At 47.6% G+C, this 16,712-nt stretch overlaps 1 protein-coding gene across 2 annotated transcripts in view; it reads right to left on the minus strand.

Moving 5' to 3' along the window:
- The window catches only part of UBASH3B (ubiquitin associated and SH3 domain containing B), a 138,885-nt gene extending 130,272 nt beyond the window's left edge, over positions 1 to 8,613 (minus strand). For both annotated transcript variants that reach the window (XM_045555780.1, XM_045555781.1), the window contains exon 1: positions 8,095 to 8,613. In XM_045555780.1, the coding sequence (XP_045411736.1) occupies positions 8,095 to 8,255 (161 nt within the window). In that variant the 5' untranslated portion in view covers positions 8,256 to 8,613. The remainder of the gene's footprint in view (positions 1 to 8,094) is intronic.
- Positions 8,614 to 16,712: the final 8,099 nt, after the last annotated feature.

The following is a 16,712-nucleotide window of genomic DNA, read 5'->3' on the forward strand; positions in this document are numbered from 1 at the left end:
TTTGCCCCAGGTGCTGGGCTCGAGGCACTAACCTCCTCTCTTATTCAACTAGCACTTTGGTTATATTTTGCAAGAAAGCACATTATGTACCAATTTGAAAATTATACTAATGCCTCCTAGTTAAATGACTCCCCACCGTTGTAATTGCCTCGTATCTTTCTTTCTTTCTGTTTATTTACTCTCTAGAATATCAACGGTCCTGAAGAGTTTTCTTTAAAGGGAGAGAAGAAGAATTTGACAATAAAGCACTGCGAAAAACCAAACAAAAACAAAAACAGAAACGCCAAATGCTCTGGAACAGAGAAGCACGCACAAACCAGTGGAAGCATCCTTGTGCTGTTCAAAAATACTTGTCCATGTCACCCTGAAGTCACCAGAATTGCAAAGCAACCTTAGAGGTGCTTGACTTCAATCCCTTTTACAGTTGGGACCACTGAGGCCTGGGAAGGAAAAGGATGCATGCGAGTCCAGGCAACCAATAGGTGAGAGTACGGTGAAAGCACAAAGCCAGGATCTGAAAGAAAGGTAGACCTAGTTTGCTCTCATGGTGTGTTACCACCAGCTACCTGGGGGCTGGGAACAGAATCCGGAGCCTTTGGAATATCTGTAAGCCTTCGTCCACCCGAGCCTAGAAAAGGCAGATCTACTTCTTGGAGGGTCCCTGTGAAGGACCTGCAGCCAGCCTGGGAGAGCGGCTGGCTTCAGAGAGCCAGGTGGTAAAACTTGACATTTGCCTTTTCCTCCTGAGGACTGCCCAGAATGTAGTAGGATGCCGTGCACACAGGAAGAGCTCAGTTTCTGAATGTTCATCTAGAACACTTCACCATAGACCCCATGCTCATAAATAGTAGGTGGCAAAGAGCATGACTGCAAAGACATCAGGACAATGGGGACCTGAGCAAGATGGCACAAGAAAGGGATCACCTATCCCGTACCCTGAGTCGCTGGCAAGGGTCCAGGACTCCACCCATCCTCTAGGGAAAAGAGAAAAGCCAGAGATTCTCTCATAAGCCTTTAGGCAAGTACCCAGTGGCCCCCGGGAGAATGCTCCCGTGAAGAAGACCAGAGTGTTCGGTCTGATGAGGACCACAGGCATCTCATTCTCTGAACACTCACTCTGCATCCTGCTTGGGGCTGTGCCCGTCACAGTGCAGGGACGATCCGTTCTGGAGCGCTTCTCTTTCTCTCTTTCTCTCTCTCTCCCCCTCTCTATCTCCCCCCCACCCCCAGGGCTCCAGTCTGATTCCATTTGAGAGTAATCAGAAGACAACCATATGGCAGCCCTTCACAGCTCCAGCCCCAGCCATTTATTATAGTCAGCAGCCTGGGCGGCACTGGTTCTGCTCTGGGGTTGCTTCCACCCAGACCTGGCACCCCTGCGGGCTCTAGCGAATGAGAGTACACAGGAACAGAATGTGGTATCGAGAGACAACGCACCAGCTGGCCTCTAACCCCCCGCACTACTTTGTGCCCACAGCTCAGTGAGGAGCGGGGAAACGTAAAAGCGGAGGGCAACCAAGGAACCGGAAGACATCAGGAGCCGTGGGGAGTCACATCGCCACTTGAGTGGCAGTAATACCTACCTCGTTACTGAATGCCAGGCACTCTCCAGCTGTTTGCTGGACCTCACAATGGTTCTCCAAGGGAAGGACTGTCATTGTCAGTATTTTACAGACAGAAAAACTGAGGCGTAGCGTGTTCAGCTAAGCCAAGGTGACCCAGCTGGTAAGGGGCAGAGCTGGGATTCAAACCCAAGCCATCTGCACAGCTGCCACAAATTCAGGCTTCTGTCTATCAGGGCAGGAGGGACAGGGCAGGTAACAATGGGGGCTCTTCAGTGTCTGGATGCCAAGTAGAGGGACACCACCTTAACACACACCAGTGCCTGTGGGATGGGGGAGGTACTGACGGCACTGCCACGCCGTCACCAGCTGCACTTTGCAGAGCTGGCAGGAGACACGATTCCCAAGGTTTGTTGTCTCTGAAAAGCAAAGCCTTTACTTCTGAGAATTACTGTCCACTCACTGAAAGGCAGCTGGAGTTTGAGTTGGCAGAAGGCAGGGAGCAGGGCAGTGACAAAAACCACAGGATAGAGCCATAAGGCAGGATGCCCTTCAATTTCGCGCCACTTAATCTTCTGAATCTCAGTTTCCTCATCACATTATCAGTGTCTGAGACCTGATAGTGATTATTACATGAATCTGCTTTGTAAGCACTAAAGTGGTCTAAAAGCCTCAAGTATTATTAGAAATCAGGGCATAAGGGGGAATTTTCATAGAAGTTGTGTGTAAGGGGTTATAATTACCCTACTATCCAAATACCTCAAGGTCTGCTCAGCAGTAAAAAGAGACAAAGTACTGATGCGTGCAGGATGAGTCTCAGAAGTGTTACGGTGAAGGAAGAAGCCAGGTACAAGAGCATGCACTGCAGGATTCCACCTGTATACAGGTCTAGACAATGCAAACTAATCCACAGTGACGGAAAGCAGACTGGTGGTCACCCAGGGCTAGGGGCAGAGGGACGACTAACTGTAAACGGGCAATTTTAGGGGCGATGCATGTGCCGTGTTTTGTAGCAGTGATCCCACATGTACACTGGTTTGTCAACACGCATCAGTATTTAAATTGGCTTAGTTATTGTACATAACTTATACTTCAACAAAGCTAGAAATATAGCATGTCAAGACTTTCTTATTTTGACCAGCACCTCTGTGTAGCCTAGCAAGCTCACTAGACTTGCAGCCTCAGCCTGAGGCTGTTATGGCAACATGGCCCCCACGCACCAACTGTGTGACCGTGGGCAGGTCCCTGAGCCCCCTGAGCCTCAAATGTCCTCATCTTTAAAACGAGGCACACATCGTGTGCTTCACCTCACAGGACTGCTGTGGGGTATTTAATGCATGTGAGCGCAATTTTAAACTGTACAATAACACACAGATGTAAGGGAGTATTGTGTGGGCGACCGGTCACAGCAGGTAGAATAGAGACTTCCTTGCCCTGCCCATCTATAAGGGCCCTTCAGCTGCAAGTAGGCTCTGGTTTTTCTTCTCTTTCTATCCAAGGCCCCTGCGGCCCCCACCCTGGAGTCAGCTACATTTCAGAGATGCTGGGTTGGCAAAGTGCTTTCATGGGATCCAATGTCAACCAACAGGTAAGCTAGAGAAAGCCAGAGAAACCAGATACTTTAATTCACGGGTTCCGCATGATGCTTCTCAACTCCTCATGCAGCCAACTTTGAGCTGCTTTTATCTCTGGGCAGTGAGGCATAGCTAACACAGCTGACTGTCCACGCCAAGTCGAAGGAGCTCATTCCAGCTCTTTCCTTCTGCCACTATCCTGATCTTTAGCTAGATATTGTTCACATATTCTCAGTAGAAACAAAGGACAAGCCAATAGGATGTCTAATTCCTTGCCAGACACCTCAACCACCGTCTCCCCTTCTCTCTGTCCTTCCAATCCAACACAATAATGTCATAATAACATCTTGTGTCCAGATTCTATTTTTCACTTTCCCAAGTCCTTTCCTGTCCATTATCTCATTTTGTCTTCACAAAGCCTGTGACACATGACAGATATTGCCTTGTACAGAAGCTGATCAGGATATTGAGGGAAAAAGGTTAAATGAAGACCTAGAAGCTTCATATGTTAGTTAGAAGCTAGACCAGAGCTCAGGACCTCTGACCCCTGCCACAGTGTCCTTCCCAAGATTATTTTCTCTCAATTGTTAGGAAACATTTGAATGCCATTTGCTGTAGACAAAGAAAATTCACGCCACGGGTGGCCTCAAAAATTAAAAATAAAAAAAAAAAAAGGTCAGAGTTATATCAGCAAGGACTCCTCAAATTCAATTATTCAGTGGCTTGCTCCAAGTCCGAGTCAGCCCCGAGCTACAGAAGCGATAAGAGTGTCTCTCCCCAGAGACAGCAGAGTTCAGCTGGGGGATGTCAGTGCTCTGACATCAAGTCTGGTTGTGCAAGGTGACAGCTCTTATCAGAGTCCTGGCCTGCCTTCTCCAGTGTCAGACTCAGCCTCGTCCTGGCCTCTGAGGCCTCTTCTTCCTCAGGCCTTTGCCTGACACACACTCTTCCTTTTCCCTCTGAGCAACTTCACTTGCCTAGAGGAAGCTGGACCTTTATTTTTAGAACTTTTGGAACAGGGAAGTGTAAGTGGACATAGAAAGAAAAAGGAAGGGATAGGCCATTTTGGCCCCTTGAAAGTTTCCTTCCTGATGCCTCCCTAACACCTCCTTTTCCTTGTACTTGCATGTGTACACCCACACCCACACACACACACACACACACACTTGAAATCACCACTTCTCCACCCTTCTCCATGTGGCAGATTCTTCTACAGCAGCGTCTAAGTTGGACCAAAGTTCATATGGTGGGATGGAAAAAACCTAGCCTAGTTCAGGGGGAGTAAGGAGCTAGAGAGAACACACCCTGAGGGCACCCTTCCTGAGCCAGCCCTGCAGCCACTGGTCCTCTTAGCTCTGTCAAGCACTTAACAAGCATGCACTTATTAATCATGTTCTCCTAAGAGGACGCCAGCAAGGCCCTGTGTGGTTAAGTGCCTTCTGAGACTGGAGCACAGCACAGCATGGGTTGGAATGGGACCTGGCCTTGGCCCACTCTGCTGGCCCACCCAGAGCCCAGCTGAAGTGTCCCCTCTTGCTGCCGAGTAACACAGACCCGGTTACACCCATAGGGGAAATCAGAGCTGACAGCCCTAAATACTGCCACTCTCGAAAGCACCAGCTTTGAGACAACTGTCTCATCCCCTCTTGAGGCACCATATCCAAGTCTTCCTGAACCCGGGAGACCATGACTGCTCTTTCCCGCTCTGGACTTGCATCATGCTCCACCCACTAGGCTTACGGCTGAAGAAAGAGGCTTCTCATAAACTAAACGTGATGCCCTTTCTCTCTTTCTTCTCAGCTCCCCAAAACGAAGTTAAAAGCCTGCTCTCTGAAATCCCCGACAGCCCCTCTTCCGACTGGCCTGTTACGTTATTAAGGGGAAGGCCAACCGCAGCAGCCTTTCTCAGTTGAGGTAGAGGAGGGAAGCGGGCCAGGGCAGGGAGTCCAACTAGATCAGGCAACCTTCGAGGGCTGGGCCCCCTTCGAGGCAGAGAGTTTAAGAAAGACAGAGCAACACAGCCAACCTCCTTCCCTCCAGGCCTCCTCTCTGTTGCCTCTTTGGTAAAAAGTGATAGCACCAGTAATAATAAAGATAGTAGCTATGATAGGATAAATAATGATTCCCCAAAGACTATCTATGTCCTAATGCCTAGAACCTGTGAATGCTACTTTATCTGGTAAAAAAAAAAAAAAAGGACTTTGTAGATAAGATTAAGTTAGGGACCTTGAGATGGGGAGATTATGGTGGATTCTCCAAGTGGACCCTATGTACAATCCTATGTATTCTTTTTTTTTTTTTTTTTTTTGACACAGAGTCTCTGTTGCCCGGGCTAGAGTGCCATGGCTTCAGCTTAGCTCATACCAACCTGAAACTCCTGGGCTCAAGCGATCCTCCTGTCTCAGCCTCCCAAGTAGCTGGGACTACAGGCATGCGCCACCAGTTATATTTTTTCTATATATATTTTTAGTTATCCGGCTAATTTCTTTCTTTTTTTTTTTTTTTTTTTTTTTTAGTAGAGACAGGGTCTCGCTCTTGCTCAGGCTGGTCTCAAACTCCTGAGCTCAGATGATCCTCCCACCTCAGCCTCCCAGAGTGCTGGGATTACACGCATGAGCCACCGCGCCCAGCCACAATCATATGTATCCTTATATGAGACATGCAGATGGACATTTGAGACAGAGAGAGGAAAAAGCAACACGAAGGCAAAGAATGGAATGATGTAGTCACAAGCCAAAGAATACCAGTCCCCACCGGAAGCTGGAAGAAGCATGGAATGGATTCTCCCCTACAGCCTCCAGGAGGGAGCACTGCCCTGTGGACACCTTGATTTCAGCCCATGCTGATTCTGGACTTCTGGTCTCTAGAATTGCAGGAATAAATTTCTGTTGTTTTAAGCCATCCAGCTTGTGGTCGTTTGTTACAGCAGCCATAGGACAGTAATATAGTAGCTAACACTTAATGATTGCCCACTGTGTGCCAAGAACTGTTCTAAGCATTTTAGCCACATTAAATCATTTACATCCTGGCTCTCGATGATGTGAGGCCTGGGCTATACAGACACAATGCCTGGGTTTGAATCCCAACTTCATTGCTTACTATTGTGACTTTAAGCAAGTTATATAACCTTTCTAAACCTCAGTGTTCCAATTTATAAAATGGGTTTATAGTACCTTCTTCATTGAGTTACTGGGAGGATAAAAGGGGTAATAAACATAAAGTGCTTGGAACAGGACACAGTTTATGTTCTATCAGTTAAGGAAAAAAAAGGACAGTATATAGTAAGTACTCAATGCATGCTAGCTATTATGAGATCTCAGGGGTCGAGCAAGCCCAAATTAGACTATCATACTAATCTGTCAGGACACAGGCAAGGCCTCCTGGACTCCGTGCATGAAAAAAGATGTCCCCTTAAAGCTGGTTTGAATAGCAAATATGATAGTCTGAGGAGTTCAGTTAAGTATTTCTTCCCTTAATTAAGCAATTTAGGTCTTTCATGTTGGCCTCATTTCAGAAAAGGCAGTTGCCTGGAACTATGCTAATTCTGCATCATTTCCCAGCTGACTTCCTGGCTCCTACCTTCAGTTTTTAAGGAGAGCTACACACATTGATCATCCACACAAAGGACCTAACTTGCAGCATCCACACCTGACACACCCCTGCCGAGCTCACAACTTCTTCTCCCTGTAATTCTGGCATCAGGAACTGGAGCCCTAGTGTTTGGAAGTCAGAGGGAGGCACAAACCCTCAGTCCATTTTGCAGCCTTCTAAGGCTGCTCCAAGCTGTCCCACAGGCTGGGTAATGATAAATTCAAGGGTCTGCTTTGATTGTTGCAACCAAGTTAGTAAAGAATAAACAAGGTTTGCCCAGGGGCAGGGAAAGGGGGACCTAAAGCTATCACTTGAAGAAAGGGGGAGAGAAAAAAAAGAGGACTTTCATTTGCTTGGCCCTTCCTGATAAAGTTTGCCCAACTCTCCTATTCAGGTGATGTAATTGGAAGGTGTAAAGAAGCTGCGCCCTCACAGGCTCCCAGGCCTAAGAAATCTGCACGCCAGGGATTAACGTGAGGCAGAAGAGCCTGGCCACGGGCCTCGGCTTCCTGATCGGCAGGGTTCCAGCCCCTCAGACTTGAGTTGACCGGCTTAAGACGACTCCTGCTGCTGCTGCCCTGTGCTGGCAACCAGGCCTCTCCCCAGCAGCCTGCAGGGACAGCCACCTGCGCTCTCCCTGCCCTTCCCTATCCCACTCCCCAAGAGGAAGAAGGATGAAGGAGGACGGCTCCCCCTCCTTACTCTCAGGCACCCACAGATTTCTGCGCTGCCGTCACCACTGACGAGAACCCAGGTCCCCTGGAGGGATCGCTTCTCCTTCCCATTCCACCTCCCTATCAGTGAACACGCAGCAACACCCACGCTCCCGCTCCTCCTACTCCGGAGGGAGACCGAACCAGAGACAGACATCCGGAGCTGGAAGCGGCCGCAAGAGGGGCTCCGGCCTCCCTGCCCCGCAGTCCCTTGTCGTGTCCCAGCCACCAGGGGATCCCAAGCCAGCCCAGCGTTCGGGATAGAGAGGGTGCCGAGTCCTCCGCGGGGCCCCGCCTCCCCCGGGGCTCGGCGCTGGAGACCTCGGGGAGCGCGCGAGAGAACAGCTCGGCTCCACCCGCCGGAGCTGGGAGCCGGGCACCCCATCCGGGACTCGAATCTGGTGCCCTCGCCCCCAGCTTTAGGCATCCCAAGGCGAGCCCCCGGCCCGGCGCTGCCGCGACGCGTCTTCTCCTGCACACCCGCCGGGAGATGAGTCCCGGGCTGCCCGCGCGCCCATCCCGCCCCCAACAGGTCGTGGGCAGCGGGGAGCGCGCCGCCCCGGAGCCCGGCGCGGGGAAGCGAGCCGGAGCGAAGCCGAGGGCCGGCCGCGCGGGGCGGGAGGGGTCGCCCGGGGCTGCGACCCGGCCACTTACGCGCGAGCTCTGGGGAACCCCATGGAGAGGAGCACGTCCAGCGCCGATCCATGCTTGATGGTGCCGGGGCGCTGCTGGCGGTTCCTCCGGGGGGTGACTTTGCTGTACAGCTCCTCTCTCGCAGCCATGCCGAGCGGGCTGGGGTGGCCGTACTGAGCCATGGCTCAGCGGCCGGCCATCGCCGGGAGGGCGCCCGAGCCGGATGGTCCGGGAAGGAGGCGGGAGTCCGGCTGGGGCAGGGGAGGGGGCTCGGGGACCGAGCGCCGGGCGGGAGGCGGCGGCGGCGGAGGCGGCGCTCCGAGCTTCCCCGTGTCGAGACTCTGACGCTTCCTGGTGAGGCCACCGGAGCCAGAGCGCGGCCAGCAGCTTCCACGGGACCGGCCGGCAGCCGCCGCGGCTCCCGGGTGCCCCCAGCACTGCGCCCGCAGCAGCCCTCTCTCCTCCGCCCCCCTCCTGCTCCGCTCCTAGCAGTCCGGGAATTTGCAATGAGTAATTTTTGAATGGATCAAAAAGGAAAAGGAGCCTGTGGGCTGGCCCTGCCTTGCCAGTACCCGGGCCCCGCCCCTCTCTTAAAGCGGCAGCGCCGCCCCAGGCTGCTCGCGGCCAGGCACGCGCTGGAGCCCAGCTGCCCCGGGCGAGGATCTCAACCGGTGAAGGCTGCCCGCGTGCGTCGGTTCCCCCAGTGCCCCAGGCCTCTCCTTGGCTTGCATATCGGCCCAGCCGGGGCTCAAGACACCAGATCAACCCATTTCATGTTTCATGTGGTTCAAGATGGGGTTAATAATGGAAGTCAAGTGAACCGATGGATGACAGTAATGGACCAGAAGGCTAAGAGGCCAAGCCATAAGGCCCAGGAAAAAGGTTTTGCTTCTGAAAGATTCTGCAAAGCCTAGAGGGTTGTTAGGACCATTGGGAGCTGAGTTCCCATCAGCGGCTAAGTGACTACACTAAAGACCGACCACGCTCTCCTGACTGGTCAGCGACTGGACAGTGCCTTCAGGGGGAAAGCAGGACCTCGGGTTCTCTGAACCGGCAGGACCTGGGAGGGGAGAGGGGAGGAGGGAGAGGATAGGGCAGAGAGGAGAAGAGGGAAGGGAAAAAGAAAGGAGGAAGGAGAAGGAGAGGAAGGAAGTGCTGGGAGGGTAGAGGGAAAAGGAACAGAGAAAGGACACTTCCTGATTATAAGAGGTGTTCAAAATGGAATAGGCTGATTTTCATGAGGGAGTGAGTATCCTCTCAATAAAAGGATTCAAAGAAAGACTGACTCACCACTGCACAGTAATGATAAGCGAATTGCATTGTAGGTTGGACAAAACAACTCCCACTGCGAAGAGGGTGGAAGTCATAGCTATAACCATACCCCATGCCCCACACCATGAACTTGGCTGGGGGATGTTAAAGCGCTGTCATTTGGACACAAAGTCATTGTCCTCAGTCAGAGACAAGGGCCCCACCTGGTTTAATGAAAGAGGCACAGAGTGAATCGTAGCTGATCCTCTTTTTTAGGTAATTATGATAATAAAACCTTACATGTATTGGGCTCTTGTATGTGCCAGTCATTGTGCTAAGTATAATGAATGAATTAAGTCATTGAATTTTTACAATGACCCTGTGGGGTGTGTACGATCATTATCCCAGTTTTACAGATGAGAAAATTCAGCTCAGAGACATTGAGGAAGATCATAGAGCTGGTAAGTGCATGGCTAGAGCTTTTATCCACTGTGGTGCCTTGGAGCAGTTACTTCTCCCCTCTACAGCCCCATTTCCTCATTTGTAGGGATCTGATCGTGGTAACCTAGCCTTATGCACACTGGGTGCTGCAGAAATGTTAGCCCCTCACCCTTTCCCTGCTTAGAGTATGGGGGAAGGATGGTGACCAGCACTCATGGAGTAGCTTTTTGATGTTGCTTTATAAGGTGTCTAAAGGTTTTACCAGGGGAAATGATACAGCTTAATTCCCTGAGCCCGGAATTGGCTTTTTAAAGAATATTCAGTGGTGTTTGGAAGTAAGGAGATAAGACAGCTGGAGCTTAAGCATCAATGTGCATAATTCTGCCTCCTGCTGTACAAAGGATGAAAGAAACTTTATGCCTCCTGGGTGGGAGCTTCTTCCAGAGCAGAGGGGATGTCCTGGGGACTTTGCAGAATACTTTTCCAGGACATGGAACAAAAAGACAGGACTGGACTGGAAACACGATCACCTAGTAGACTAGCCTCTGTGGAGTGTTGTAAAGCATGCTGGACCTTACTCAATAATCTGATTTTTTTCCAAATGCCTGGGCTGAGAGTCAAGTGATCTGGATCCTAGTCAAGAGATAATAATGTCTGTGGAAGTGCTTCATAAACCATAAAGCACTACACAAATACTAATAACTCAAAGTTATTGAGTACTTACTATATGCTGGTGCTGTTCTTAGCATCTTACACGTGTAACTCATTTAATTCCTTGACAAGGCTATGAAGTAGGTACTTCCATATTATCAGCCACTTTGCAAATAAAGATGCTAAAGCAGACAGAGGTCAAGTATCTCATCCAATGTCACATGACTATTAAGTGGCAGAGCCACTTTGAACCCTTAACATTTGGCCAGACAACCACTTACCATCATTGTTATGAAGGTAAGACGATGTTAGCCTTTAAGATAGCTTTTTGACTCCTCCTATACTCCTTGACATAGAATTGCTGGATGTCTGTTTCCCCAGAAAAATTGAATTAATTGTCTTTCTCCCTGCTTCTAGGCAAATTGTGAGATAGAGGAAACAATGGATATAAAAGTAGTTTTAGGTGGATCAGGCATCTTAGATGCGAACTATTTTGTCTGGGGCACTTTTACAGAAACCCCAGCTTGGCTTCCGCACCCTTCTTGAGGTGCGTGCCAGCACTCACTTTACTTAGGACTGCTGCCATTTGTTCTGCACAGGGTGGGGGGGGGGGGGCTGGCAATTAAGATGCATTGTGCTTTAATTATATTGACTTTCAAAAGTTAGAAGCTTTGTCAATGTCTATATTTTTATATTACAAAGTGAGAAGACAGTGTTCATCTGACAATGTATCTTTTTTGTTTTTTTTTTGAGACAAAGTCTCACTCGTTGCCCGGGCTAGAGTGCCCTGGCATCAGCCTAGCTCACAGCAACCTCAAACCCCTGGGCTCAAGTGATCCTTCTGCCTCAGCCTCCCGAGTAGCTGGGACCACAGGCATGCGCCACCATGCCCGGCTAATTTTTTCTATATATTTTTAGTTGTCCAGCTAATTTCTTTCTATTTTTAGTAGAGATGGGGTCTCACTCTTGCTCAGGCTGGTCTTGAACTTCTGAGTTCAAACCATCTGCCCACCTCGGCCTCCCAGAGTGCTAGGATTACAGGCGTGAGCCACCGCGCCCAGCCCTGACGATGTATCTTACAACAGTGGGGAGGGGAGAGGCTGGAGTAGGGCCTTGCACAGTCACGGAGCTGACACATCAGCATGAAGCTGCTCCCTCAGAAGAGAAAACAAGTTGTCCTATCCCTGTGCCTGGTCATGTCAGAAGCCACAAAACTCATTTTGTTCACAGAAGCATGGTTTGACTCTCCCCCATTGGCCGGCGTACCTTCTCGGTATGGCAGACCTTCTGAGATGGCCATGGGGATGCCCAGGAAGGGCCAGGTGGCTGCACTCGTAATTTCAGAAGGATGGCCTATATCTTTTCCTTCTCCTTCTCTCTGTCCTTGAGGGAAGTTCAAGTGACTGAATTAAGCATGGGCAGTAAAGTCTGCAGAATATCTCCAGTACCGACGGCTGGAATGTTGTCAGACGCAGGCAGTTTGGGAATCACTGGGAATGACTTAGCCTCTAGACTTCAAGGAGATTCTTCATGGCCAGGAGATTTTGAAACCATGTGCTGCCCCTCTCTGGGCTTCAGCCTTCTCATCTGCCACATGAGGGGGTTAGCTTAGGCTGTGGATCCTTAGGTTTTTGTCAAGGGACCCTCAGGAACTTTTGGGGGCAGGGACTGGGGTTACTCAACTGAAGACTGAGTGGGTAACGCGTTCTCTCTTGCTTTTCGTAACAAGTCCACTTGGTCAGCTCTGGGTCTTGGGAGTTTTATGGAAGGTTTTCGGTGGGAAAAGGGTTGGGAAAAAAAAATTTTTTTTTAATTTTGAAAAACAGAACTGGATAATCTTTAATGCTGAGTTTCATTTTGATAGGCCATAATTGAATAAAAGGAAAGTAAAGGAGGACAGAGTGGGATTGGCCAGTGTCGAAAGAGGTTGCTGGGAGGGAGAGACAAGTGAGAGGTGGGGTGGGGAGAAAAGAGAAAAGCCCAACAGGTAGAGTGTTCAGAACAAATGGACTTTAAAAGGTCACAGTGGTCCTACCCGGTCCCCAGGCACAACTATCCCAAATCTAAGGACCTGAAGGTTGGGGACTATTTCATAGTCTTAAACTTGTCCCTAAGACTCAGCACAGTGCTGGGCACATCACAGTAGCATTTACTTGATTGTTGATGGGTTATTTAATCTGTGAAGGCAAGTTACACAGTAGGAAAGGCCCAGGCTGAAAAAAAGTTTGGAGCATCACTTCTAAATCAATAGAAAACTTATATTTTTTTTACATATTGAAAAAATTAAGATCTTTCTCTCAACTGCAAAGGAAGAATAAGAGGCAGGAGTAGGCTGCTTTTATTGCTTTTTTGCCCATCTCTGACCACACATCCCAGCATGTCTATTTTGGAAGTCTCCTAGGAGACACTCCATTGTCCTGGTTTCCTCCTGGTAAGGGCCACATTCCCCCCACCCCACCTACTGCCTCAGGGTCTAGGTCCCTGATTTGCTGCATAACAATAGATGTGTTGTGAAATAAACAGTACAAGCTACAAAAAAAAGAAAAGTTTCTTCCTCCCCTACAACTTTTGTTTGCATACAAAAGGAAATGCACTGGTAGCATAAGGATAAATTTTATTTCTAAGAAACAGAATAAAATTGAGTAGCTATAAAAAGCGAGGTATGAGACAAGAAAAAAAAATCCCTTAATTTAAAAAACTCAAAACAAGATAATTTTCCCCACTTGAAAATTTAGAGTGGTCTCAGGGGTTCCAAGACCTAAGCATAAGTTTATTTTAAAATTTTATAAAATAGGCCGGGCACAGTGACTCATGCCTGTAATCCTAGCACTCTGGGAGGCCGAGGCAAGAGGATCACTTGAGGTAAGGAGTTCAAGACCAGCCTGAGCAAGAGTGAGACCCCATCTCTACTAAAAATAGAAAGAAATGATCTGGACAGCTAAAAATATATATAGAAAAAAATTAGCCATGCATGGTGGCACATGCCTGTAGTCCCAGCTACTTGGGAGGCTGAGGCAGGAGGATTGCTTGAGCTCAGGAGTTTGAGGTTGCTGTGAGCTAGGCTGAGGCCACGATATTCTAGCCTGGGCAATGGAGTGACTGTCTCAAAAGAAAAACAAAAACAAAACAAAACCTAAACCAGAAGACCTTGTACCATGTGTTCATCACTCCCTTGGCTTTCTTTTCATATAGTTTTTATTGAATCTATAAGTAATTCCAAAAATATACCCAAAATTCTTAGTGTTTTAATCCTAAAATTATATAATGCTGTTTGTAATCTTTTGGGATTTAGTTTTTTTGCTTACTAGTATTAATACATAGCTATGATGTATCCATACTGTAGAATATTGGGTAGTTCATTGGTTTGTTTGCTATATAATATTTCACTCTCCCATAAATGCATGTTTGGATTATTTTCAAGTTTTTGCTCTTATGACTACACTGTTATGAACATTCTTTACATGTCTTCAGGTGTACATGTACAAGAATTACTCTTGAGATATTCCTAGAATTGCTGGGCCGTCTTCGACTTAGAAGGTAATGCAAAAATGTTTGCCAAAGTAGTAACACAATTTGTATTCCCACCAGCAGCACATAAGAGATTTCTTTGCATTGTATTTGCCTATGGCTACATAATTAGTCTGTATTCTGGACTATTCAACAAGCCACTTGAGGATTAAGTTAACACAGGGAGTTCAAGAGTATAGTCTCCTATGTTTGACTTATTAATACGTTGTTCCTTGTTAACCATGTTCATTTATTCAGTCAACAATTATTCAATGATCACCTACTATGTATTGGGAACATGGAAATAAATAAGATAAAGTCCTTGTTCTTAAGACACCTACATTCTAGCAGGCAGAGACAGACAATAAATGAGTAATATAAATTCCATACAATAAGTGCTATAAAGAAAGGAAAACAGGGTGATGTGCTAAAGAGTGACTGAGGGTGGGAAGCTACTTTAGCAAAATAAGAGAGGGGAGTTTCCCTGTGTGGAGGTAATATTAGAGCTGAGATCTGAATGATATGAAGCCAAATGAAGATATGCAGGAAAGAATTATAGGCAGAGGGCACAGAAAATGCAAAGGTTCTAAGATGAGAATGTTCAAAAGAACAAAAGAGGCTGGGCGGGGTGGCTCACGCCTGTAATCCTAGCACTCTGGGAGGCCGAGGCAGGTGGATCCTTTGAGCTCAGGAGTTCCAGACCAGCCTGAGCAAGAGCAAGACCCTGTCTCTACTGAAAAATAGAAAGAAATTAGCTAGACAACTAAAAATATATATAAAAAAAAATTAGCCGGGCATGGTGGTGCATGCCTGTAATCCCAGCTACTTGGGAGGCTGAGGCAGTAAGATCGCTTGAGCCGAGGAGTTTGAGGTTGCTGTGAACTAGGCTGAGCCACGGCACTCACTCTAGCCCGGGCAACAAAGTGAGACTCTGTCTCAATAAAAAAAAATAAATAAATAAAAAATTAAAAAAATAAATAAACAAAAGAACAAAAGAAGGTGAGGGAGGGAGAATTAAGACAAGCAGTGGGCGGGTGCGCCAGAGCCAGTTCAAGTAGCTGGCGAGAGAACCCATTGTTAAATTTCCCAGGAATGCCCAGAGCCAAACCACTGGTAGCTGGAAATTAGTCATGTGCGAGTATTTACATTGTGGATACTGGCAAAGGCTTCCTTTGGGCTTCTCTCTGTCCCTGAGAGTTGGGGACGGGGAGGAGAACACTACCGAACACGCGTGGAAAAAAGTGAGACGGAGTTAGTTACTCTCTCCAGCATCTAATATGAAAGAGTTGCTGCAAGAATCCAATGAGCTGGTGGTGCCCATAAAGCACAGTGCACGGGATGATTGCTCAGTGATTAAAGGCTGATTGCCTGCTCCTGCCAATTTTCATATTCCCTCCATAGCTTCCCTACCCTACAACAATCTGTTCATGATGGTCCTTGGAGGAAAAGGAACATGTTGAGTGGTCACTACGTGCTAGGACTTTCACACAGGATTATTTCATACCATCAGCAACACTGGCAGGCAGATACTTATAGGAACAGTTGATAAACCTACTGAGGTACATACAGTGAGGTTATATAAATTTGCCCAAGGTCACACAGCTGCTAATCAGTAGAACTGGTGTTGAAAACTAAAATATCTTTGCAGGCAAATTAATAAACTCCTCTTTCCTTCTCCTCATTAAACAAAAAAAAAAGAAAGAAAGAAAGAAAAGAAAAGAAAAGAAAACTAATATATCTGAATCCAAGTTCAGGGCACATTATAATTAACTTTAATTAATTAAGATCAATTGAAATATTTTAATAGTCAACTCATTTCGGTAGATAATTCATTTGAATGTGCTATTAAATGAACCACAGGACTGCTTGAACCCACAGGTCTAGACTATATGGTGAAGATATGTGGGTAAAAGAGAGAGGTTGTAGTAGATCCGGTGTTAAGGGAACCCTTTTAATCCTATCAAGCTTAGCCAGGTGTGGTGGCTCATACCTATAATCCCAGAACTTTCGGATGCCAAAAACAGGAGGATCACTTGAGGCTAGGAGTTTGAGATCAGCCTGGGCAACATAGTGAGATACTGTTTCTACCAAAACAAAGCAAAAAATTAAGTCCTCCAGGTGACTAACAGGTAAATAACAAATAAGATTCTTCATTCTTCCCTTTTCCCTTTTGTAACAACTGGATACCTACTATATTTGGGTATTGGGCTCAAAGATAGGGATGTCTTCAAGGAGTGCAAAGTCTAGCAGGAAGCCAGGCAGGTGGCATGAACCTGCAGTCTCAGCTACTCGGGAGGCTTAAGTGGGAGGATTGGTTGAATCCAGGAGTTCAAGGTTGCAGTGTACTATGATTGCACCTGTGAATAGCCCCTGCACTCCAGCCTGGGCAACATAGCAAGAACTTGTCTCTGAAAAAATTAACAAAAATTAAAATAAATAAGTAAATAGAACCAAAGTCTAACAGGAGACAGAAATGACCAGACCATGACACAACAAGATGACTAAGAGACATAGACATTTGCCCAACTTGCTACAGGGGCAGATGGTGGGAGGATGACTGTGAAAGCTTCCCCAGAGAGAGTAATGTCTCAGCTGGACACTGGAAGATGAGTAGAAGTTAATTAGATGAGGAATGGGACAGTAGGGATAGGGCAAGATTGAGAGGAAGAAGGGAAGAAAGAAAGGATGTTCCAGGCAGAGGAAACATCACATGCAAAAGCCAGACATTTGAGACCAAGTCACCTCTGAAGATCCGCATGGCAGAACCATGAGAGCTTGGGGAATTGCCA

Source organism: Lemur catta, chromosome 7, assembly GCF_020740605.2.
Source record: "Lemur catta isolate mLemCat1 chromosome 7, mLemCat1.pri, whole genome shotgun sequence".
NCBI lineage: Eukaryota > Metazoa > Chordata > Mammalia > Primates > Lemuridae > Lemur > Lemur catta.